Genomic DNA, 25223 nt, shown 5'->3' with positions numbered 1-25223 from the left:
TAGACGTAGTTTTGAGTTCGACCAACTTGCAATGAGAGAGTAATTAACTTTCTTCTTTAAACTTTCTTTAAAGGGTGGAAAGAGTGTTAGAGTCATTATATCATATCCCAGAAGAATTAGAGGATTCATAGTTATCTTACTCATCTAGGAATGCCCAATAAAAATCATAAGATATTTTAAAAGAGTAAGAAGGCACTTCTATTGAAAGATGACACCGATTATCATTTATAAATAACTTAATGGTAGAATTTTAAAACAAAAAAGTGCTGTTATTTAATTAAAAAAGGTTTTGTATCGAGTTGGCAACTAGAGAAGAATACTTGGGTGGTTTCTTGTGAATAAAGAATACTCGAGAGGCTTTGAAATGAAGATCAATCGAGAGTCCTTTAAGATTGAAGTGGGATAGCATTGAAAATAAAGGGGCAACGAAAGGTCAGAACTCATAAGTCATGGGTGGTCCACTGTTTTAGTGGTTGGAAAACTCTATGTTAATCTTTTAAGTCTTTTGTTTATAGCCTATTTGAAAAAAAGAAATTATAAAACATGTGAATATGTGAAAGTCTGTTTGATTAAGACTTTGCTTGAAGAAGTGTTTGTAAAACTAACTACTACTTTTATTTTATAATACCCTTTAATGCTAATCACCCTTGAATCGTAATTTTGAAAGAGACTAACTCTATTGATGATAATGAAAATATAGATCAATTATGAAATCACCCGAAAGGATTAAGACTTGGTCTTTTTTTTTTCCTATTCTAATAATTAGACAATTTATAAAAGACTTATTATACTGATAAACAACCAGACAGGCAAGTCGTGGACTATCTATCATGAAACAATTTAGTTTGAAGTAATGATGATTTTTATCAAAAAAGTTTAACAGAACATGCCTGATTTAGTAATGTGGATTGGTTGAACTTTCATGTGAAGACCAAAATCAAGCATGGGCTATTCTCACTACAACACAATTTTCTCGTACCCAACCAAACAATATTCCCTCAGACAGGGACGTTTCCTTCAAAAATCAAGCCAAAGATATGTTGTTCCTGTTTTTCTCTTCACACTTGACCAAGTGCGTGATTTTCCAACTTCATCCCCTTTCCCTTAACATTCCACCCTAAAAATTCATCACCGTTACTCCAAACCCGACATCATGAGATATTACTACTCTGGATCTGCCCCATTCCAGACAGACATCAGGAAGAGTTTATTGATGCAATGACAGAATCTAAAGAAACATTACCATATTTATATTTAATACAGGTCCAGCGACTCGAGAACCCGACGAGCTTGGATGTGTAGTGCTGTTAATCTCTGCTCTGGATCAAGAGTGGAGCCAAATTGACTGGCTGCCCATATCAAGGAGGCTGATTTCTCTCCTAGAAGCTGCCTTATGTCTTCATGTATGGTTGCTAGAGGAGGCCTTCCCCTCCCATTTACATGTCCAATAAGAAGCAATAAAAACTCACCGCATTTCAACCTAATCACAAGACAGATTAATGGGGAACAATAATTAGATCAGAAATTAAGGGAAATACATCGTATTGGTAGCCTTTTAAGAGGGCTACATCTCTCCACCAACTGGATATCATATACTGAATGGTCGATGTGAAGATAATAATGGAAGCGCCATATACAGATTGATAGGTGGGGATGGGAAGGACCTGAGGTTTTCATCAATCTGTTTGTCCCTTATGAGCACTGCAACTTCCTCAATACCGTTACAAACCTCAAAATCCTGAAAATAAAAAACATGAGACTCCTTGTCCTTGGTCTTTCATCAAACTAAACAGTCAGTACGAGCAATACTTGCAATGAGTAAAGGATTAAACTTGATATTTCAGAAATGCAGCCATGAAAACAGGAGTTGTAATAGTGTTTTCAATAGCGTCCATCAGGAAAATTCATGAAATGTCAACACCAAATTATTGAGTGAAGAATGCAATACAAACAGGAGAGTGGTGTACAAGAACAAAGGCATCGTAAAGTATGTCTAAATGACAGCATTACCATTTGATTGGCCGACGAATCCAACATTACTGAAATTAAAGCATCTAAACATGCACCTTGTTCAAGTACTCCACGAATTGACAATATATTCATCAAAACCTGAAGAAATAAATTGGATATTCAGATTGCATAGTCTCGGCCAACGGAAAGCTAGAAGCAGGTAAATTTTAGGCATTATGTAGTTTCTGGCTATATGCACTACCATCCTACAACCTTCTGCAACCAGAACTTGGGGAAACATGACATCCTCAACCATCAGAAAACAAAGATATGTATGAACAAATACTCATAACGAAAGGTGAATACTAAGAATTCCTCAATTCATAATCCTGTCAATAAAGACAAGTTTACTAACGGTACTGCATAGACTTGAAATTTTGATCCATTCATTCATCTGTAACAATATCTATACTGTTGTGCACATGAAACGGAAAGGACACATTAATTCTAAGACAAAGATACACAAAAGAGGGAAGGGAGATAAGGTGCCAACCAAGCTCCTACCAAATTACCGAGGACCCGTTTGGATTGACTTTGGTGTTTATAAACACTTTTTTTTGCGCTTATAAACACTTAGAATGTTAATTCAAACACACGCTAAGGAAAGTAAGAGCAATACAAACATGTTTTCCAGTGAAGTATAAGAGACGATTGGTGATTTGCGTAAAGGTATACTAGCAATGCAAAGTTTCTTTGTAAATCCTCGAGAAATGTTGGAAGTTGCACAGCTCAATTACAAGAGTATGCTTCTTCTAATGTCAAAACACCGTCTTATCCAAACCGTATATAAATTAACCGAAGTTGACTCTATAATTTAAGCAGATAAGAGTAGTTTGAAGCCCATGTCTTAACATCATGCCTGTTCATGTAACTATCGGCAGTAGGCTAAACAATTTTAAAGAGACAAGATAATAAAGGAATGGCGCAAGAGCTTGAAAAATCAAGAGGATATACCGGAATTGCCTTGTGCTGATGAGCTAAAGCAGTGCTCTCTCTGTGAAGAAGACAACAACCTTCCAATACTCGTAGTGCAAGGGCAACTTCGGCATCGGTTGAAGGACTAGCGATCTTCAAAGGTTCCACTCCAAAGATATGGTCCAAATTTACCACAGGATCATCCTCTGATTCTTTTAACGACTGTTGAAATAGAACTGGAACCACTGTCACATGGCCAAAACGGAGAGGGAAGAACATCATTTTATTGGGCGCACGAGAAAAAAATGCAGCAATCGAGCTTCTGGGGAAGCACAACAGAAATCTGGAGCTTGGCTTCACACCCAAAAAGACTAAAGAGATTGGTAATTTTCTAAAACTCAGTACAATTTCCAAAGTTTGTAAATTCAGTGTGCAATATCTTGCAGCAAAACAAAATCACGCTAGAAACAAAAATACAGCTGATTTAATCTTCTCCGTTGGGTCACAGTTTTACTCAACAGCAAAAGCAAAAAAAAGTTAACGCAAGGAACGATCGGGGAGTTTCAGACCTTGAAGCTCGGGCACGGACTGAGTCTGGCAGAAAAGCTCAATCGTAGAATTGGATTCAGCAATGGAGCGAAGGGACTTGAGGAGGCTACGAAGACCACAGACTCGGAGAAAGCTAAACTCAGCGCTGGCGTCTCTGAGGCCTGTTCGGAGAGCAAAAGTAACCTCGCGAAAGAGCCTCTGACAGTTCAAAGAATTGACCAACTCCCCGACGGCGGAAGAGGTTGCAGACGTCGATTGGTCGTCGGGCGAAGATTCAGCTGAGGGATTGGGCGTGAGTCCGTCGGTCCACAATGCCTTCTTGAGGTACATCTCCGATTAGTGTGCGATGGAAGGGTCCGGCGTCGCAGAAAGAAGATTGGTGAATGGATGTTTGTTCTTCGAAGGGGATCGGAAAAGAAATGACGCCACTGCAATTTGTTAAAAAAGGATCTATATATATATATATATATACATTCTTAGTAAAAGAAAATTAAGAACAAAACTGATGTCCACATTTTAATTGAAAACCTGTAACCAAGTAAACACTTCCCTGAATTTGATTAAATTTGTCAAATAAATAAAAAACAATTTAGTATAATGAGAAGTTTAGGGTAAAATTTGTTATAGCAATATGGAATTTAGGATCAGTTGATAGTTGGAAAACAAAGTTATCGGATTAATCTAAATTTAGCTGATGTTAATGATATTAATACTTCGGTCAAGTATTGATTTACCACGTTGTATATCTTAAATTTACAGTAAGTATTTGAATATCCACAAATATTTTTAAATCGAACTAATTATAAAATTCAAGTTAATACGTTAATTTTTTTTTTTAATTCAAACTAAATTACAAATCTTATCAGTTAGTTTTTAGTATTTCAATTCAAAATTGGTATAAATATATAAGTACTATGTTCTTTTGGAGCAGCTGATGGGTAATTAGAGTTATAAAATATAGAACCCAAAGTAATCAATCTCTTGGATTCGAATGCACTGACCCTTGAGAGAAATCTCCTTAATCTAAAAATAATAAAAATGTCAAATACAAGAAATTGTGTTTTGTTTTTGAGATGCAATAATGAATTATCTCCCAATATTAAAGACAAGTTAACGATAATTTCCGTAATTAATGAGTTAATCCTCACTTCCTTGTATTTATCTCACAAGATTTGAATTGGGGCAATGTTAATCTAAAGAACCATTGGGTGGCAGTCTCCCATCCATGCCTTTTGTTTAATCAAATGAGACAAAAGATTCCAACTTATCAAATAAAGCTTTTAAATTAAGTATTAATTCGTTAATATCATTTGGATTATAACTCAGCCATCTCTCCCCAAATTGAAAAAGGATAATTACTATGAGACATTGTATAAAAAATAGAAAATAAAGGCTTGAAAAAGGCCCTTCTTTATCTCTCTTTATTATCTTTATTTACCCCTTTGTAGATATATAATTTCATTATATTGATATAGATAATTATTGGATATCTATCAAATCGATAAAAACTTTTTTTTATTAGGAATTCCATTTAGATAAATTAGATTTCATTAGATAAGGACTCAAAAGAAGAGATATCTTCAATCCTAATATATAAATAATATCAATATATTAAAAGATTCATAAAAATATTTATAAATAAAAAGAAAGTACCTTTTTTAGTTTATTTCATCCGAAAAGCCCTTTTCTTTTTATTTTTAGTTCCACGGCCTGCCTGTACCTAGCCGGGCTTTTTTTGTTCTAATAAATCGTAGATCAAATTATTTATTTGATTTGAAAATGTTTTTGAAAAAAAAAAAATAGAAACAACAAGAATCCTAAGAAGATTTATTATTTCAATTCCTACGATACAGAAAAAGATGATATAGAATCAAGGTTCGATTCCTTATTATTATTTTTTAGTACTTTACTAATAAAAAACTTGTTAATTAGTTAATTAAAACGAGTCCTCTTTTCCTATATTTAATTCCAACTTGAGGTTTGAACTTGAACCCTTCAGTCCATGCCCATGATTGAGCATCCACTTTCGAACTTTCAAGTGACAATTTAACTTCTTTGACTATATCTATATTTCTGCTAAAGCATAACCTCCCCAATATTGGTTTGTAGAACATAACACCTTTGAAATTTGCAGATATGATAACTGCTTCCACATTCTAAGTTCAAACCTCGAGTTGGAAAAGATGGCACTGTAAGCACCTTCAGAGGCACAGAGCATCTAATTGATTCAAATGTGGTTTTATCCAAGTGCATGTGCTAGAGACTGAATTCAGATGTGGATGCACTGTTGCAGTTTTCATAACAAGAGTTGAAATTTTGCTTGCCACAGATGCCAAAAGCTGCAACGCAGTTCATTAGCTATTGAAGACGGAGTTGAAGATGACCTCGAACACTAGCTTTTGTGTTGTGGTACTCCCTTTTCTGCTTTCGAGCAGAGTTGCATGTCATTCAAAATAATCTACTTCTCACCATTTATAAAATCTTGGAGGCTGACAAACAGTGGAGAAAAATAGAACATCACATAAGGCAACAGCTTAATAACTACGGCCATCTAGTTTCCAAAGTACAGGCAGGCTGATTGAATGACCAGATGACGGATTCTGGCCACCTTATTTAAGAATTAAACACTGTCCGTAAAGCTAGAAGTAGAAGAAAAGAAGCGGTGCTGTCCAGAACAAACATAAGAAATATCATCACTACTTACTAGTAGTTAAGGGATTCAAGAGGCAAAGGGTGTAGCAGGATCACAAGAAATTGAGGCTTTGAGCCCTAAACGTGGAACTAATTTCCAGCCCATGTACTTCTCAACTCTTATCTTCACTGAAGAATATGGAGACAGCCCCATTGAAAGCTACAGTATGCAATTCGCTAGATTGACTTCTCACTAATTAGAGAATCAGACATGGTGAAAAATGAGAAGCAATCCAGTAAAACATAGGAGAAAACCTTTCCTAGTATTGGAGGCAAGGTAAACCATAAAACCTTTTATCTCACCATGCTTGAAACTTTGCAGAGACGAGACAAGTTAAAAGGTTTTGAAAATGGGGTATCTTAATATGCACCGCCATAAACTTTAAGCGAGGCCACCATCCAATCCATGGAAAGGAAACCAACTTTGTCCTGCCTCACCTTTCTCTTCTTTATCTTCTCTCTATGTTTCATCATAACATTATTCCCGACAAGAAAGAGATAGCACCTAGAACAGAGTGGCTCACCTCGTTCTTCTGGTGAGAGGGAAGAGCTTTTTTTACCAAAAGAAAAAATAGAGAGCAATGCAAACAGAGAAAAGGAGAACTGTGAATGGCGGAGCAGTGAGTTTGCTAGTCAGCATAATTGGTTGAAACTTAGGGCAAAATGATCATCCAATTTAGTTGAAATTGCTAAGTTCTCGCCAACTGAATGCCACTCTTTTTTAGCCAGTACAGCTCGAAGCATGCAAACAAAAAGTGGAGAACACTTACGGAACACCAATCCCAGAGAAATAGGACTGAAGATACTAATAAGACTTTTTTTATCTCCGTATAATCAAAGACGAGACAATAGTATCAAAGTAATCCAGTGAATGATTTAATTTAAGCACCACAATTTCATTAACACATATGGTGAGGACTCAAAATACAATGATATCCAATTGAGTTCACAACTTAAAGAAATATACTATATACACGAGGAACAGAAAACAATGACGAGATAGATGAGAGCTTTATATACAAGATAACATCACGAAGAATCAATAAACTTACATCAAGATAAAAATCAATGCATTAAAATACGACCAGAGGATGCTACCAGTTGTCCCTGACGATTTTTGATTTTTCAAGAATGAACTTCCCTTCTTTGTACTTCTGAGATGCCTCATATGCCCTCTCATATTTCCACCCGAGCACCTCACGGCAGTCAACACAATGCACATCAGCAACAGTGTGGAGACCCGTCATGAGATGTCGGTCTTCTTTTGGTCCCACTGTGATGTTCATAGCATGAGAGAAGAGAAAAGCACGCCCATGCCTTCCCTATTGAGAAAATTTAACACAAAAACAGTATTGGACTATGTACGAAGGTCAAAGTTTCAGAAAGGCATTCCAATCTTCAAGTTTAATCCGAAGTTTCAGCAAGATTATGTTAACAACACGAATCACAATAAGATTAAAAACAATACAAACATCGAGTAACCCTTTTTTAATTGGGCTCTCTTCTGGGCGATTAGCGACACTTTTTGAATTGATGATCAGTCGCAGTGAGATAAAAAATAAAACAAAAGGCTTAGATTTGATTCTCATCACCTGAAAAGCTTTAGAAATGATATCATCGTGAAAGGCAACATGGTTTCTACAATTACAGCAGCTGTACAAACGAGGCCCCAACAGTTCAGCCATTGATCATCAAGCAGAAAGAGCTCCAGACACCTCCCCTCCTAAAGAATCGTCAAGCCCAACCCAAGTTAACAAAAACAAAACCCAGACACCAATAGAAGAGAATCAAGGCTTTCCATCAAGAAACCATAAAAGATGGATATGATCAAAAGCTAAAGAAGGGTAGGAAAAAATGTTTACCTACAATGAAATCAATGGTGACCCAGAAATCTGCAGCAAAAGATAAGAAAAAAAGAAAGGGTTAGCGTGCAAATAAATAAACAATAATAACACAATGGATCACAGGAAGGGTGAAGAATTCAACAAGTAAGACCAAAAAGAAAAGGGTAAAAAAAATAGAGGGATAAGGACAGGATTAGGAGGGATAAAGAAGAGGAAGACCAATAAATAATAATAATAGTGTGAGAAGGATCATTCATAATAGAATACCCAAAAGGAAAAATGCGGAAAATTCATTCATTGAATCAATGAAAGGGGAAATAAAAAACAAAAAAGGATGAACCTGAGGAAAGTTAAATAAAAATTGAAGAGATGGAGAGAGAGAAAGAGTGGGAGGTTAAGAAAACTGGAAGAGAAGTCATTCTTAGCTTGGCGACTGTGAAAAGGAATTGGGAATTTAATTAAGAAAAGGAAAATAGGGTTTAGAAAGTGAAGTGAGAAATTTAAGGGAAGGAAGGATGAGTCGAGGGAGAGTGTGTCTCCATGGATGTGCCGCTCTGAAGCTGTCTACACAGTTTTAGAGAGAGAGAGAGAGAGAGAGAGAGGGTTTTGGTTTGAAGATGAAATGATTTGATTTGATGACTTAGTTGAGCGAGCCACGCGCCAAACCCTACGCCTACACACCATGCAGCCACGGTTATGATCGAATCGATAGAGTTCATGTTTAATACTCTCTACTAATCTTATTTATTTAGCACAAATTATGTATACTTCTTTTTCATATTTTTATCTATTATATTTCAATATCCACCCATTTACTTTTTTACTTTATTCATTTATTTATGTATTTATTTTTCCATTTACTTCTCATTCATAGATTATGATTAAACTTCTGATTTAAATTTTTTCCTATTGATCTTTCAAAGTACTTTTTATATAATCAACTTGGTTTAGTTTCATCCCAAGACTTCATTACAAAAAATGATTTTCTTTCTACTATAATAACGGCTAAGGAGAAAGTACAATTCAACTTCTGTCAAGCTAAATCAACAATAAAAATGTCATGTTCCAATTGACTTATTGACTGAATTAAGTGTCATGTTTACATTATCTCTGTTTAAAAAGAAAATTACAGTGTGGTGACAACTTATAAATATGATATGTAAAGTTCGAATATTTTTTCTATTTGCAAATATGATAACTTTTCATCTACACGATAGATTCCTCCTCACCTTCTCGTTGAACAAATGTGGCCTCTCAAAGATTTTCTCTTTCCTCTCTATTCGGCAACCTCTCCCACGCTTTACAAAGTCCTAATTAAAGAAGCTTTATTTAATAACAAAATTATCACGAGTTAAGTACTAGTAATTTCGACCCTGTATCAATATTTTATCTAAGTGTCTATCAGCTAGCTATATCTAATGGATACTAGTAACTCAAGTGTACAATTTTTATTAGTCATTAAATAATAAGTTTGAGGTTTGAATCTAATTTTTAAATGTTACTTTGCTAAACGTGCGAAAAGACTAAAAAAATGTATAAATTATATAAAAAAAAGTATGTAATATAAAAGATAACTAAACTAGATCAGTTTTGAGTTATAACTCATAGAGGGGTCATTAAGAAATTAAGGAAAACCAAACTCCAAAAGATACAAACAAGTTATAAACTGGACCTTGTAAACTCCAAATGATAGTGTAGTAGTAGGGGCTCTCACCCTAATACACATAGATGTAGTGTAAGATGGAACCATTTATTAATATATACATGTCAAACACACTAGATACTATGGTTTTATATTTGTTATTATGAAAACTAGTTCAGTTCAATTGTATTCCTTGGAAATTTTAGCGGTTTCAATGATGAACTTTCCTTCCTTGTATTTCTGTGAGAGGTCATAAGCTTTGAGATACTTCCAACCCAAAACTTGTCCACATATATTGCAATGTATTTCTGTAGTTTTGAAAATTCCTGTTATCAACTGCTTCTGCTCTTTTGGTCCTTCCACTATGTTCTTTGCTTCTGAGAATAGGAATGCTTTCCCTGATTTTGCCTTCAATATAAATAATATAATCGTTACATACAAACCCCTCCAATTCTAATTTCATCTCATTTTAAAAACTATCTACTCATTTTGTTGATGCGTGAATCAAATCGAGAGTATATATACTTAGGTCGTGCTTAATGAATCAAATTACTCACACTCAATCATTATATTACCCCTACTCTATCTGTTACTACTTGGATCCAATATTGATCCGAAGAGACAGTGTCCTTGACATAGCACCCGGTCATCATGGTATGCAAGTTCTAATTAAAGTGACAGCTGAATACGTGCCCATTGAGTCAGAATCATGCATCAGCAGTGATGAATTAAACATAGCTCAATTAGTTAAAGTCACAATAGGGATAAAGAGTAGGAAATAGATGATAACAAATCCACATATGAGGTTGGCTAAGCAATAAATCCAGTAAGTCAAGAGTTGAGTATAAATTTCTATAGCATAACACAACAGTGATTATTAGGAAACAAAGGGTTTACCAAGAAGGATTTAGAGAGGAGATGGGCTCCGGAAGCGAGGGGATTGCGACAATTTCTACAGCTATATGTAGGATTCGAATACTCTGCCATGGGAATGGAACCTCAATTGCTTCTAAACACAGATAAACCAAGAAATTAGACGAAAGGTGATTTTAAGAAGAAAGAAAGGGGAGAGCTGAATAACATTATGAAATCCAATTTGTTGACTTTAAGATAAATGGAGTGTAAGACTGAAACAAAGGGAGTGATGTTGACAATGGTGGGTGGGATAAGACTTCAATACTTAAAAGAAGAGTGATCAAAAAGTTAGGAGAATAAACCAATCAACCTTCCTACCTTCATTTCAAGATGCCTTTTTATCTTAGGGGAGGAGCCTCATACTTTCCAAAACCTCTTTTTTATTATTACTTTTGACATCAACAATAATCTCCTCACCAATTAAATTATATTTTCACATTTGATTTATCTTTTATTCATAATACTTTCACAATATTGATTTTATTTAGGTACCTTCAACTTTGGTTCTACTTTCAGTTTTGAATTATTTTTAGATGCAGGGGATCCTAACTCAAGATAGATCTATATAGGGCTTTCCCCCTTTCTTTCCACATAATGTGGTAATAAAAAAAGTAGTATATATTTCTATAATTGAAATTGAGATTTTGTCTTATAGAAATAGTCTTGTTTGACTCTATAGCTCCTCGTTTGGCGCTCTTTCGCAGTGCATCGACCGTAGTATGGCTTAGTTTAATGTGACCATTTGTGGCTACTGCGAGAGAATCACTCGAGTCAACAGTCCCGATCCCCTCCCCTGTGAATTTCTAGAAAGATTAACTCAGATGCCTCTTGGAATGATTTAATAGTGATATTCAAAAGAGAATGGTGGTGTTGGAAGGGTGGTTTTGTAACTCCGGAGGAACTCTCGTTGGTGTGGTAATAATGAAGTCTCTCCAGGCTCGTCTTCCCCCTTTCCTTTTGTTTGTTATAAGCAAGCATCGGATGCCCACCGTCTTTGCCCGTGTTGCTGCCGGAGAAACCTTCGGGTTTCCTTTTCTATTCCTCTATGGATAATTGTTAATTATGCTTTGATTTATTTACTCTCCATTTTTGCTTTTCTTTCCACATAATGTAGTAATCAAAAGAGTAGTAGGTCATCTTTTATGACTCTCTACAGTAGATAAGGTTAGCAGCAAAACATAGTTTTAAGTTCTAACAAGTATTTAATCCAAAAATCATATCTTTTATATATAAAGTATGGATTTTAGTCCCTTGAAAAGAACTGGGGGGGTTGAAGGTTGAAGGAATCGAGGTGGGAGATTCGAATCCACAACCCCCGGTACTAGAGATAAAAAGAATCAAGCCAAACCTGATTGTAACCGGTTGGACAAAAGGGATGAAACCGACTAAACTGTTTTCACAAGCAGAAACAACCACACCACCGACAGTCAACCACAAACAAATCACTATCAATATTTAGGCCTCAGGGACAAAAAGATAATAATAATAACAATAATGGGAATGAAAATGAAAATCGCAATTTAGCAAAGAATGAAAATGATTAACAAGTTCAGACAAATCCAGTGTTGAACTCAGAAAATTCCCAACAACAATTGCTGGAGAGATCTCTAAACAAGCTCTACTTTAATGACACTTGTGAAGAAGCCCAAAAATTGATGAAAACATAATTTGTCAACTAAGCCTTTACTCTCTTTTTTTTCTTTCTTTTTCTTCTTCTTTTTTTTTTTTTTTTTTTTGGTCTCATCTTCTTTCCTTGGATGAGGCAGACCACTATACGTGTACAGTTTCATTCTTCAAAATATTATACCAGCTACTCCATGAAGCTGCTGCTGTATACAAGATGAATCAAGGGTTCATGTTCTAACCTCCCAATAAAAGTACCTGTGCTCCGTCCTTCTAGATGTTTAACGGATCTGCCTCGGTATTCTTTTCGCTCAATCCCCAGTCTCCACCACTCTCTGTAACACGGTCCAACAGAATTGTTTAAGTTGCCTGGTTAAGGATATGCTTAAAAATACTTTTACATATTAAAATGATTAGTTATACAACACTTTCTATGAAGTGTTTTCAATAAATTTTCCTAAATCATCCTTGAAAATGGCTCTCCAAATGCAACTTTACGGTGGGAGTAAGAAGCATTTATCATTACGAGCTTCTCGGCACTCACAGAAACTGAATCTAGCAAGTCGTTAGAAATGTCAAAATCTTAGCATTTGAACAATATTACGTACTTGGTTTCTCAGCGATTGCTTGAAGCCGCCTTTGTAGAATCGACGCCACAAAAAGGAAAATGGCGCACATGCCAAACATCACAGTGATAGGGAAAGCATCCACCTTCAAAGACGAGGAAGAAAAAGGTAAAGAAGGTGAGAGTTTTTTATGCCATGGATCCAGCAATTGGATTAGATTTGTCACATATGTTCGGATAGGAATAGGGTAACATAAAACTGCTTAAAAACAGAAGGCAATATATAGAAGGTTATTCAGTGACATACATTATAAAGCACCACACACACGAAGATGTTGAGAGGAATGCGGAAGAAGTTCATGATAGTACTTCTAGCCTCCTCAGGAATGTACTGGGATCTCATCTTCATTATGGAAGGCCAAAATATACCAACACAGGCCTCAAAAGCACAGAAGCCAAGCAACTGAATGCAGCCTGAGAAGGAGATGCTTCCACCTTTCACATCTGATGGAGGTACCAAGAACTGCCACAACGAGAAAAAGTCAGAGAAAAAGGAAACAAACATTAATGTAAACCAGAACTAACTACTTGGTGGAGAAAAAAAAATTCTTCCACATACACTGGTCACTATTGGAAGTACAAGAGAGGCAGATGAGACAACAAAAACAATCTGCATGTAGCTCTCAACTTTTGGTGTGTTTCGAGCCATCAACCTAGATGCAAGGGAACTTCCAAGCATTGAAGCTAACATGAATGTCGCAAAAATAAAGCCATGGGGAATATCTTCATTATTTGGGCTAAGAGCAGGTGTCCAGAGGAACACAAAGGTGTACATTGAACCTTCAAATAGAGACTGGATGGCACCCAGCAGCGCGATCTTCTCATCTGACCCAGAGAAAATTTAAAATGAGTTGGCATATCTTAAAGACTATCAATCAAAGTTCAGATCTTTCTCTTTTCAAGGAAAAAAGAAGAAAGGGGGGAAATCAGTTGACGGAATAATGCTTATACTAGAGTGAATTGGCCATGGCAAATTTATAAGATTTCTTTATTGAAGTATTTGTGGTGGGGGAAACTATAACTCTTGCTAAGACGTTGGGCTTTCGGGAAATGCAATCAACTGAAAAAAAATATAAGCATGAAAATTTGAGAGAATACCAGATGCAATGGCAACAGCAGCCCCCCTGAACTGGGTGAGCAAATCCTTATTCTCTGATGGATCCCCATAGTTCTCAGTCCATGATGACATAATAATGGCCATACCAATTGCAAGAAAGCATGCAGCGGCATCAAAAGGTGCCACTGGTCCAAGAGACAGACTATCGACTAGTACATTCCCAAACAACCCAGCAAGAATTGCAACAAGACCATTGCCAAGAAATATAGCCTTTGAGAATGTAATAGACAACCATTGCTGTTCAAAGCCCCTCTGCAGAAAAGAAAGAGAATGGAGCAAGAAACATGTTATTATATTTAAAATTATCAACTAATTAGGTACAATCAGTGAAATGTTCATCACCGGGACAAAATTACAAGCATTATGCTAATGAATTAGGGAACCAAAAATTTGAGCCCAAAATTTCCAAAAAGATTATTACACTGCATATTAGTGAAAATGCGTGTCCATCCTATACATAGAATCAGTTACTGCATTAAGGTGACAAGAATTCAAGCAGACAAAAGTTATCCAGCAATACATCACGTTCGTGAATCAAACCAACTGAAAGAAGAAAACTCCAAAGAATAGTTTTAACTAGTGAAGGAACACTAGAGTGAACTGGAATAAGAAACCACGGTTGCATCGACGGGCACTTTTTACCATAAGTCACAACATCCCACTGAACTGACTCTATTTGAAAGAGACAATGCCAAGCATTAGAGCTTATTGCTCTGTATAAGGTGATTGTGATTCCAATCATCACTTACTGGTCATTCAAAACAATGAATCTAAAAGTCTTAGCTGATAGGTGACAGTAAGTTTTATTTCTTAACGTGACCAGTCGGAAAACATCATATAAGCAAGCTAAACAAAATTTAAAGACAGTGACGTGGAATCCTTGCCTTATTGTGCTCTGCAACAAGCCATGACTCAAATGCTGAAAAGAGGAGCGAAGTGGCAATACCTCCCAAAACACGGCCCACCATTAGAACCTTGTATTCAGGAGAATGCTTGGTGATGCAACTCAGAATGTATGTAATACAATAAGTAATGCAAGCCCTCTTTCGTCCTCTGAATTCAAAAACATGAATGCATCAATTATTAAAAACAGGTTTCTCTCGATAAATTTGGTGACGTCAACCAATTTTGGAGGTAAAAAAAAGACTCACTGTTTGTCAGCAAGAGAACCAACAATTGTACCAAACAACATGGAGGACCCAAAACCAGCAATGAAAAGCTGACCGATCTCTCCTTTACCAAAGCCATACTGACTGTAAAGGTAATACACGTATGGGCCCTGCAACCAGTCCCCAGCTGTTGCCACATGAACAATAACGCATTAGATGAATTATCACGCATAATATTGATAGTCAAAACAATAAACATATACAAACTTTGAAGGTAAAAAAAATGTAGAAGATATGTAGCTCTAGCTCTTAAGGGAAAACAACATCAACCATGCCAGAAGAATCAAGATCGTAGCTACAAAAATTACTATCAAGAGCTAAATTGAAAGAGCAGTGGCATTCATACACTTAGAAGGAACGAGAACATAGCGATGATTTCCTATCATGAATTGTCGGTGGATCCAGATCCAATGCTCAACCGAAGAGAGGGAAGAGAAATTAATCGGCATCTCGCCCAAAACACTTCCACTCGATGAATCAGCAACCAATTGCGTCTCTTAACTATTATAATTAACGCTCTATCCTATCTTAGTTCCATCGCTTGTCAACGTGAGATAATAACCAACAAAATGCGCAATAGTCTCAATTAAAACATCAAGAATCACATTTAAAAAAAAAAACAGATCGAACAGCACAACAGTCAAGAAACGAAAAAATTCAGATCATATCCAACGGCATCAAGTGTAGACACACACATACAGAGATTCAACAAAGAGGAAAGGAAACAGTGGTGGCGATAGTGACAATAATTAAAATGAATTAAAGGAGATGGAAGGGGGGAATGAGAGCAGATCTGGGAGAAAACAAGAAAAAACGGAATACGCACCCATCATGAGAGAGTAAACAAGAAGGTAATTGTTCTTGAAGGCATTGAAAGCGGAGGGAGTGTTGATCCGGTCCTTGTTGGTTTTGGTGAGCTCGAGAGCTACAACAACCAGAGACAATGCTCCAAACACCAAGAAGTAGAAAATCTCCATTGAAGAACAATGAGAGAGAGAGAGAGAGAGAGAGAGAGAGAGAGAGAGAGAGAGAGAAGCTCCAACGGGCGTCCCTCTGTTAGAAAGTGAGACTGAAATGGTAAGAGAGAAAGAAGATGAAAGCGTTTGTTATATACTCAGCTGCAATAGCAAACCAGGTAGTGTGTGTTAAATTAATTATTTAATTTAATTTTCTCCCCCTAATAATAATTAATAATTAATAATTAAATAGTTTATAAAAGCCTTTTCTTTTCTATTTAATTCCCACGACGCTTACGAATCTTTTAATTGTACGTTTGACTTTCGTCTTAAATCGAAAACAAGATGGCGGTGTATGGGAGTGAGGGTGTATGATGTAGTAGACAAATAAAACCCAAGGACGCGGTTTTGGGACGTGGTGTGGATGTGGGGGACACGTGGCTGAATACCGGGCGTCGGATGAACTTGTCGGTGGTTATTACATTCTTTCCCGCGTAGGTAGGGAGAAAGGCGGAGTCGCAAAACTCTTTGGTTGGATGACACGCGCCAATTACATAATTTAAACCAACTCTTCTCTTAAATTAAAATTATAATAATATGGGGATGTGGAAGAAGTAATCTAAATTTTCCAATATGCATTACAAACCAATTAACTCCACACTACACCTTCTGCTTCCCTTTCCATTTCATTTTATTTCTTCCTTTTTGTTTTGCTAAATAATGGAAACCTCTCTTCATCTTTGTGTGTATTGTATTGATAATGATTGCACTGTTTTCTTTATTAGTAAAAAGAAAGTGAAAATAAAAAGTCCTTTTAAGTGTAGGCTACATCCAACCCAAAGAAAAATGAAAAACCCATAGGCTACATCCCCATGTTATTTCATTTATGGTCTAATAAGGAGTGCCAAAGTTGATCGAAACAATATCGTAATTAATAACTTCCCATTCCGCCTCACTTCTTGGTTCGTTCAAAATGATGGACACCCACAAACCCACTATTAGCACATGTTCTATAATGTATAAAAGTTTGTATACACACCAAATTTTATATTCAATCTTCTTCTGACTCTTTTGTAACTACTTTGTACAATTCACAGATAGGAATCATATATATGAAAAAGATGGTTTTTTTTAGATTAAATTTAGTTTTAAGTAATTACATTAAAATATTATAAAAGAATCGAAAACATGTTACTCGTTGTATTCCTAAAATTGGTTTTTATTCTATAACTTTTAATTTTCAAGCCTTTTTACTCATTCAAATCTCTCTCACATCTCCCCTCTCCCTAACTCCATCTTAGCTATAGCGTCTTGAGTTTTTTTTTTTTTTTTTTTTTTTCTTAACTAACAATATCACATTTGAAGTTAGAATAGCCTAAAATGAAAGGTAAGGCTTCCTAATTATAGAACTCTATGAAGAAATTTGCATGAGCATAGCCTAGTTTCTTTTGGCCCATTATTTGAACTTGAGGTTGGGCCAAAATTGGTTTAGGCTCAACCTTTTTCGGCCCACTTTTCTACCACGGACATGAGTTGGATTAGACATTGAAAGAGAGGAAGGTGACTATTTTTTAATTTAAATTTCATTTTAGGGTTTAATCAAATATTTGCCAATGAATGTGTCTATATATCTTTAACTCAAAAGTTTGACATCTAATCAAATATGCAAAGATGGGATGTTTGAGAGAGAGTTGTATATTTGTGGAGTCATTTTGTAATGAGATATTTCTAAAAATGAAAAAAAAAAAAAGGAGGAGGAAAACAAAATAATATTTTATCCCAACGATGATTACATTTGTGTGTTAATTCCTAAAATACATATCAATGCTTTCTTTCTATAGTCTATATTTTCCGGAAGAGTGAGAATCGGAAGTACATTCATCATTTTTTCTGAGTCCCAATCTCAAAAGCCCATACAGTTTCATACTTAAATTGTCTCTGAAAACAAATCGTCTCGATCCAATCATGTCCTCACCATCAATCTCCCGCCCACCCCATGTCCGTTTGAATCCACTCCGGCCCTCGCTATCGCTCCCGTCCATTTGCAGAGCTGTTATGATGGATTTCAAGGCTCTCGATGGCGAGCTTCGATTGGCTATCATGATCTCACCAATCTCCGCCGGGCTCATGGTGGCTCCACTCTGAAAAATCTCCTCCACCTGAGAGAACAGCTTGTGATCCTTCACCCCCAAATAGCTCATTGCTAAACCCTTGAACGTCGAGAAATCACACGCCGGAAATTGAAGATGAACATCCACCCGTCCTGGCCTCAGTGCCGCTTCATCAATCCCACTCTTATCGCTCATCGTGAACACCACCACACGTTCTTCGCCGCAGTACGATGCGATGCCGTCCATGAAGTTCAGTACACCCGACACGCTCGTCGCCGTCGATATTTTCATTAGATGACGATCAAGATCCTCTACGAGAATCAGCGACTTCGGCGTCGTTTGAAGCAGCAGGATCGTCATATCGGAATCGCTTGAGATTTTTGAGATGTCGATGCTGTAGATATCGTACTGCAGGAACTTCGCCATGGCCGCCACGAAGCTTGACTTCCCCGTCCCTGGCTGACCGTAGAGTAGGAAGCTTCGTTTCCACGCGCGGCCTAGTTTGTGATAGTATTGCTTTGACTTCAGGAACTGTTCGAGATCGGATTTTACCTTGTTCTTCAAATCGGCGTCCATCACCACTGTACCGAATGTTGCCGGGTGTGTAAAGGGGACCGCTTTCCACCGTCTTGCACCGCCGTCCACGTTGATGTGCATCTTGATTTCTCTCTTCTGTTGTTCAATCTCGTCGGTAATGGAAAGGATGTGTTGGAAGTACTGGCGGAATATTCTGCGCTTATCATCCTTCCTCAACTTGAGAAGGAGCGAAAAATGGTTGTTCTGCCGATGATGATCAGTATGCATCTCGATTTTCCAGCGGAGTTTTGCCCCGAGGAAGGAATCGTGGACGGTTTGATTGGTGTCAAGGCGGAGGAAAATATCGCCGGGTTTTGCACCGCAAAATATGTTGGCAAAATCGGAATCCTCGAGGGAAGGTAAGGAATGAAGGTAGGTATGTACGCGGAGGTAGAGTTGATTGTGCTGTAGATTCTCATCGAATTGGGGAATTCTGTAGAATTGATAGACATGGAAGCAGTCTGTAATTGCTTGAAAACCCTTGACCAGCATGTACACCAGAGAGGTTTTGGTTATAAAACGAAAAACCAAAACCAAAACAAGAGCGAAGAACAAGGAAGAAGCTACTGCTGTGGTGAGAAACCCCATGATGAAGAACAAGAAAAGGAGAAAACTATGGTCTGTCTAGAATGGAGGGATGAACTCCAACCTCCAACCTCCAACCTCCAACCCCCAACCCAGTGGTTGAAGAAGGAGAAAGAGAGCGTATGGAGAGGAAATAAATGGGAATTGGGCATTTGAAGATAGGAACGAAGGTATTATTTTAATGAAGGTCAAATGAAATTGAGAGTTGGGTAAAGGAAAACGGTGCCATTGGGGTTGGCTATGATGACCGGGAAGAAGAGTTGAATTGAAAATTTCAGATGGGAAGATGATTTGTTTACTAATTATAAATACAGAAGTTGATTTAATTGTATTTGCAAGAGACATGTCTGGAGGTTTGATTGGAAACAGAGAGATGGGTTTTGCTTGAATTGTTCAGCCAAAACTAGAAAGAAACAAAGAATATGCATTTCGATTATATATTTGTTGGATAAACAATATTTTCCACACGCTTCTATAATATAATAATATTATTACACACACAATTCTAAACAAATTGGTCAATTAAAAATCACGTTTATTTACTCGCATCAACCATTTTTTACAAAACTTAGTTAATTCTTCAAACCTAAACTTGATATTTAAAACAAATTGTTCTATATGAATGCGGATATATCAAAGATGTCTAAACTCACATAGGTGAACCTTTTTTTTTTTTCACTCTCTATATATACGTGCATATACATATATAAATATGAATAAAGTGATGAGAATTTCATTTAAGTCTTTAATGTTATGTGAATTATTCACATTCTTGGTTCCTAGAATTTGACAAGGGGGACAAGAAAAAATGGCATAACCTATGACGACAGAGGCAGGCCAAGCAACAAACAATAGAATCACCAAACTTCCATTTCATATATGATATTATAATCTTAAATATTTACAGATTTTAACTCACTCAATCGTATAACTACTCAGCTTCAATTTCCACTATATTACTAAATCATTGCAGCAACAACTTCTTGAACTAGAGAGGATTTCGACATGGCCAACTTTGATAAAAGCATACAAAAAATTAAACCAACAATGGAACAATAGAAAACTGTCCGAGGATGACCCGGATTCATAGAAAAGATTTAGTAACAGGGTTAATCCACCGTTTTTTGGTTTATAAATATGATCCCTATTTCATAGGGTAAAGTTGGAATATGCAACAACTACCAGAAACCATTCAGAACTTCAAAATTTCAGATTGGAGACAAACCCATCGAACCAAGGATGCATCCAACGGTAAATATGTGCTATTTAGTACTAAAACGAGTCACTATGCCCCTTGGGGTTTTCACGAATCTCGGGTATCAGATTGGATATTCAAGATTTGGGAGACCACTAGCTTGGAGAGTTCACTTATTGCTGCTTGAACCTCATAATCACCGGCTTCCCTGTGCCCTGTCCACCCAGATGAGTTAGAGCTCAATCCAGTGTATTCGCTTGCAGCAACCTTTGTCTTTGTGGATGTAGCAAGAACCTTTTCCAAATCTGACTGTGACAGTGGTCTCGGCTCCTAAGAACCCACATATCATGCGAAAGTCAGTAACATTCAGGGCCCCATCATAAATAGCAAACAAACTCATACTCAATGTCAATAGCAATATGGAGACTCAAAATTTCATCACCAATACATAATATAAACCCCCAAGTAAACGAAAAATTAATAGCAATAACAAAAATAACAAAGAGCTTCCATAAAACATCTTCATTTTCAAAATCAAATTGTCTAGTAGCCTACACATCGTCAGTCCTCGTAGGAGAAATATTCTCATAGGTCATTTTCCTTTTCCGCATCCATTATCTCTACTGGACAATATTAGCCAGTAGATGGACAAGTCATAAAACAATATAACTATCTCGTAAGTTCTTGAAAGATGAAAACATAAATGATCGGCATCCAAAACTCATTGTCCTCTAGGGAGCACCAGTAGCATAGATATGAAACCCATAAAAAGGGATATAAATCTCATCTTGAAAGCAGCCTAAGTGGCAAAGAATGTAACAGGTATGTAAATATTTGGTTATCAACTTAAATACCTAAACCCCAGCAGGGAGAAGCAAGTAACTATGAACACGTGTCATAACCATTTTGTTTATAGTTTTTGGTTTTGGAAAATCGTGTTTGTTTACTTCCAACTTCTTTTGCCATGGTTTTTATCATTCCTAACTAAACAGGTGAATTCTTAGTCAAATTCCAACAACAAGAGCAAGTTTTTAATAATCAGTCTTTTCAATTTTCAAAACTTAGATTGGTTTATAAAAAGATTCCCTAACAGGTATGTAACATAACGAAAAAATCGATGGGTGAAACTAGCATGGAAGTAATGTGCATCCGCTTCATTTGAAAAACTAAACAGTTATCAAATGAAACCTAAACAGATGGAAAGGAAGAAAAAAGGGTAATGAATGTACTCACAGAAGATTGTTTCCCCTTCTTCTCTTCATCAAGGAGGTCCCTGATTGGAAAATAAGCAGCTTTCTTGCACAGTTCAAGAATATCTGAACCCGTGTACCCCTCACACAAGCTTGCCACACGATCATAGTCTATATTGTTTTCAACCCGCTCACCCTTCAAAATCACCTTTAATATCTCTGCTCTCTCCCTCCGGTCAGGTATCCCAATCTCAAAGGCTTGTGAAAGACGCCGAAGTATAGCTTCATCTAGTTCAGATGGGCGATTAGTAGCAGCAAGGACCATCACACGGGCATTCTCTATAAGAATGGATATGACACATCAGAACTGAAGAGCAGCTATAATGAATAAAGTTGCAGAATCACAATCGACAAAATCTTCCTTCTGACAGAAAATAAGGACAAAATAGGTTAAACTATGACTCACGATCTGTGGTAAATCCATCCCATAAGGCCATGAACTCAGTCTTCATGTTTGTCATTGCTTCGTGATCTGTAGTTCGTCGCTGACCCAAAAAACTATCGACCTCATCAATGAATATAATAGCAGGCTGGAGCTTATAGGCCAAACTAAACACAGCAGCCACTGAAAAGTCATGCCAGGCAACAACCAATCAGGCATAAATAGTTAATAAAGCATCAACAAATCCAATGAATAAATATATCATTAATATCAATCGTATCAAGACATAGAACAGGAACGTATATATCATTCATATCCAAGAAAAGCATCAACGAATCCCTAAACTAACCTAGCTTTTGTGCATCTCCAAACCACTTGCTCATCAGATTTGAAATCCTGACATTGATGAAAACAGCTCCAGACTCCTTTGCAATGGCTTTTGCCAGCATTGTTTTCCCAGTACCAGGAGGCCCATACAACAAAACTCCTTTCTGCGGACCAAGAAGCTTCCCATGCGAAAATAACTCGGGCCTCTTTAGCGGAAGTATCACCAATTCAATCAAAGCTTGCTTGATACTCTCCAGGCCTCCAATGGAGTTAAACTCCACATCAATGTGATCGGGGTTTATAACATCACAGGCAATCACGTCCTGGTTAAAATGTAAGCAAGTCAGGAGTGAAACAAAAACGTATTGTTGCCTCGAGAAACAAAAACCCAATTAATTCAACTCACAGATAACTCAAATTGAAAACCCACATAACAAAATTCATATTACTATAAGAGAATGAAGGATTGTGAAAGAAAGTGAGGGGGGTGGGGGGATTACCTCGTAAGGGTTGGTTTGGATGAGAGGGCGGCCCAAACGTTTGGCAATCTCCTTCTTGTGCTCGAGAGCCTTCTTGGAGGCCTCGCGGTTGGGGTCGAGGTGGCGTAGACCAGCGAAGAGAACCAAGCAGCTCAAGGCGGCGCTGGCTGCGTAGAGAAGCAATTCCTGTACGAACCTCGTCTCCGACGAGCCGCTCCCCATAACTGGTGGTGGAAGAAGAAGAAGAAGAAGAAGAAGAAGAAGAAGAAGAAGAAGAACAAAATGGGATTGAGATTCCAAATGCCAAAAATAAGATAAGATTGATTGGGGCGTGCTTTGTGAAAAAAGAAGCTCTCTTTTCCCTTTGCTCCAACGAGAAGAACAAAGGAAGGATCAGGATGGGTCTGCCAAAATCTGGACTTTACAACAAGTCGGTCTAAGAGAAAGAGTTTGGACTTCGGATAACAATACTATTTGGATCAAATAAAATTATATAAAAGCTTGGGATTAGTTTCTTCTCTAATACAAAATTGATGTTTTGTTTTAACTCTTGACTAATCTCACTTTAAATTTAATGCTTCTATATAATTTGAGAGAGAAAGGGAGCAAATTTGAGAAGTAGGATAAAACATTATTTTCATCTTCCCATCACAACAAATGGTTGCAATGAGTGATTACATCATAAAACAACAAAGGATGTTTCTTACTCAGAATCAAACAAATATAATTCAAGGAATATTTTACAAAATAACATGAGATGAGATGAGTTGAGTTTGTTTCTCTTATCGTGTTAAATCGTTAAACAATATCTTCAACGAATAGTTGTCAAATTATCGCTTGAAATTAAAACTAAAACTTAGGCCCAACTCATATTTAACTCTCTTTCTTTCATTCAAATATTTTTCTATTGGGGAACCATCATGGTTGCCCTGGTCGTTGAGGTCATTGATTCAATACATGGTGTCCACCTACCTATAAATTAATTTATTGACGAGTTGTCCATAAGATTAGTCAGGGTGCATGTAAACTATCATAGACACTCACTGATATAAAAAAAATTATTGAGTTGAATATCCCTCCCAAAAACAACAATTGTCGTTTCTTTGAAAATAAACCCAACAAAGTCACATTCGTATTCTTACAAAACTTGTGTTGCACCATTCCCCCTTTGTTGCTTTTGAGTATTTTGCCTAATTCAATGTGATAGCGTTAAACCTTTTCTTACCATGACAAGTGAGAGATGATGTTTTTATTAATATGAAGACATCTTGGATTAAACCGATCCTAATTACTTAAACAAAAGTGAAATATATCATACAAACCATCTTACATTTTAATTAAGTTCAAGTGTGTTTGATAAGGTTGTATGAAAGGATGTATAACCATAATCTCTAAGAACAACGTACTTTAAGTTTGACATTTGACTTTAACATAAATATGAATTGTGAATTACTCTAATACGTGATAACTTTATCTTCGCTTCTTTAAATTTACAATGATTTAATTCTTGGGGTTCATAGATATACATTTGGTCCTTAAGCATGTCTAAATCATCGTTATAAATTTTAAAGAAAATTTGTTGTGGATAACAAATATATATACAGAGAGAGAGGTAGATAGATATTTACAAAATATAGTAAACAACTCAAGTGACTAAATAGACTTCGAATTACATGTTAACTTTTTTTCTACCGAGAATATCTTATGTCTTCTAAAACTTATGAGGCAGTTTTTAAGATATTTGATTTAAAGTATGAAGACGAAGGTCTAAGTTAAAAATCCAATAGAATTTGATCAATCCTTTTTTCTGTCGTTAAGGTGGAGAACTGAATCAAGAATTCTCTTTCTTTATCATCAATCGAATCACTCCCTAACGTAAACCAATTATTCATATCTTGGATTCCATCGAATTTGAGAATCATTCTTCGAAATATCCACAAGGAACCAAAGAATGACATCATCATTATAAGATAATCAATTATCATTATCGGTATGACTTCATTAAATCAATTTTTCGGTTGTAAGCTTCAAACTTAAGCTTCACTAAATAAACAAATTTATGATTAAAGGTTTAAAAGAAAAAAGAATACAAATAAATAAAACAAAAGAATGGATTGGTTCATAAGCAAACAAGAGTCAATTAGTTAATAGAAACCAACGACCATAGGATTGACTTCAAAATATCACAAAATCCAACTCATACCAACCCTAAATCTCTTGTTGTAGGGTTATATGATCATCCACCACTACCCAATAGCCACC

General features: G+C 36.5%; 5 protein-coding genes across 9 annotated transcripts; all 5 read right to left on the bottom strand.

Moving 5' to 3' along the window:
- Positions 1-826: 826 nt before the first annotated feature.
- Positions 827-3922, bottom strand: LOC103482980 (uncharacterized). The gene is made up of 5 exons (XM_008439406.3): positions 3495-3922; positions 2965-3170; positions 2011-2109; positions 1665-1738; positions 827-1480 (listed from the first exon to the last, which is right to left on the bottom strand). Exons 1-5 carry the CDS (start codon positions 3802-3804, stop codon positions 1255-1257), a joined length of 915 nt encoding a protein of 304 aa, XP_008437628.1. The 5' UTR covers positions 3805-3922; the 3' UTR covers positions 827-1254.
- Positions 3923-7037: 3115 nt separating this feature from the next.
- On the bottom strand, positions 7038-8676 carry LOC103482979 (protein yippee-like At4g27745). Of its 5 annotated transcripts, none has more exons than XM_017043326.2 (4): positions 8350-8676; positions 8028-8057; positions 7758-7888; positions 7038-7482 (listed from the first exon to the last, which is right to left on the bottom strand). In XM_017043326.2, the coding sequence occupies exons 3-4, from the start codon at positions 7796-7798 to the stop codon at positions 7260-7262; spliced, it is 264 nt and encodes an 87-aa protein (XP_016898815.1). In that variant the 5' UTR covers positions 7799-7888; positions 8028-8057; positions 8350-8676; the 3' UTR covers positions 7038-7259. The 5 variants fall into 5 exon arrangements, with proteins under 5 accessions (XP_016898815.1, XP_016898814.1, XP_008437624.1 ...); XM_017043325.2 differs by having other exon boundaries at positions 7038-7487; positions 8277-8660; XM_008439402.3 differs by having other exon boundaries at positions 7038-7487; positions 8350-8657.
- A 3385-nt stretch (positions 8677-12061) lies between these two features.
- Positions 12062-16202, bottom strand: LOC103482978 (uncharacterized). Its single transcript, XM_008439399.3, has 8 exons — positions 15927-16202; positions 15083-15227; positions 14816-14984; positions 13913-14183; positions 13374-13639; positions 13062-13277; positions 12798-12900; positions 12062-12524 (listed from the first exon to the last, which is right to left on the bottom strand). The coding sequence occupies exons 1-8, from the start codon at positions 16075-16077 to the stop codon at positions 12463-12465; spliced, it is 1383 nt and encodes a 460-aa protein (XP_008437621.1). The 5' UTR covers positions 16078-16202; the 3' UTR covers positions 12062-12462.
- A 1605-nt stretch (positions 16203-17807) lies between these two features.
- On the bottom strand, positions 17808-19776 carry LOC103482977 (AAA-ATPase At2g46620-like). The gene has a single exon (XM_008439398.3). It carries the CDS (start codon positions 19329-19331, stop codon positions 17892-17894), a length of 1440 nt encoding a protein of 479 aa, XP_008437620.2. The 5' UTR covers positions 19332-19776; the 3' UTR covers positions 17808-17891.
- Positions 19777-20376: 600 nt separating this feature from the next.
- LOC103482976 (uncharacterized) lies at positions 20377-23496 on the bottom strand. Its single transcript, XM_008439397.3, has 5 exons — positions 22983-23496; positions 22505-22805; positions 22180-22338; positions 21757-22052; positions 20377-20853 (listed from the first exon to the last, which is right to left on the bottom strand). The coding sequence occupies exons 1-5, from the start codon at positions 23181-23183 to the stop codon at positions 20632-20634; spliced, it is 1179 nt and encodes a 392-aa protein (XP_008437619.2). The 5' UTR covers positions 23184-23496; the 3' UTR covers positions 20377-20631.
- Between the last annotated feature and the right edge of the window lie 1727 nt (positions 23497-25223).

Source organism: Cucumis melo, chromosome 9, assembly GCF_025177605.1.
Source record: "Cucumis melo cultivar AY chromosome 9, USDA_Cmelo_AY_1.0, whole genome shotgun sequence".
NCBI lineage: Eukaryota > Viridiplantae > Streptophyta > Magnoliopsida > Cucurbitales > Cucurbitaceae > Cucumis > Cucumis melo.
The sequence above is the reverse complement of the archived record's forward strand: the minus strand, read 5'-3'. Positions and strand labels throughout refer to the sequence as shown.

Excerpts from the sequence above, each read along its gene's own strand:
- LOC103482976 (XM_008439397.3), bottom strand. The coding sequence starts at position 23,183 with ATGGGGAGCGGCTCGTCGGAGACGAGGTTCGTACAGGAATTGCTTCTC. Across the intron at positions 22,339-22,504 it reads TGGAGATGCACAAAAGCTAG|TGGCTGCTGTGTTTAGTTTG; the intron begins GTTAGTTTAGGG and ends ATGACTTTTCAG. Across the intron at positions 20,854-21,756 it reads AGAAGGGGAAACAATCTTCT|GAGCCGAGACCACTGTCACA; the intron begins GTGAGTACATTC and ends GTGGGTTCTTAG.
- LOC103482980 (XM_008439406.3), bottom strand. The coding sequence starts at position 3,804 with ATGTACCTCAAGAAGGCATTGTGGACCGACGGACTCACGCCCAATCCC. Across the intron at positions 3,171-3,494 it reads GTCCGTGCCCGAGCTTCAAG|TGGTTCCAGTTCTATTTCAA; the intron begins GTCTGAAACTCC and ends GCCATGTGACAG. Across the intron at positions 1,739-2,010 it reads ATTCGTCGGCCAATCAAATG|GATTTTGAGGTTTGTAACGG; the intron begins GTAATGCTGTCA and ends TTTTATTTTCAG.
- LOC103482979 (XM_051089988.1), bottom strand. The coding sequence starts at position 7,850 with ATGGCTGAACTGTTGGGGCCTCGTTTGTACAGCTGCTGTAATTGTAGA. Across the intron at positions 7,488-7,757 it reads TCATTTCTAAAGCTTTTCAG|GGAAGGCATGGGCGTGCTTT; the intron begins GTGATGAGAATC and ends TTTTCTCAATAG.
- LOC103482978 (XM_008439399.3), bottom strand. The coding sequence starts at position 16,077 with ATGGAGATTTTCTACTTCTTGGTGTTTGGAGCATTGTCTCTGGTTGTT. Across the intron at positions 13,278-13,373 it reads TACTTCCAATAGTGACCAGT|TTCTTGGTACCTCCATCAGA; the intron begins GTATGTGGAAGA and ends TCGTTGTGGCAG. Across the intron at positions 12,525-12,797 it reads AGCAATCGCTGAGAAACCAA|AGAGTGGTGGAGACTGGGGA; the intron begins GTACGTAATATT and ends ACCGTGTTACAG.
- LOC103482977 (XM_008439398.3), bottom strand. The coding sequence starts at position 19,331 with ATGGGGTTTCTCACCACAGCAGTAGCTTCTTCCTTGTTCTTCGCTCTT.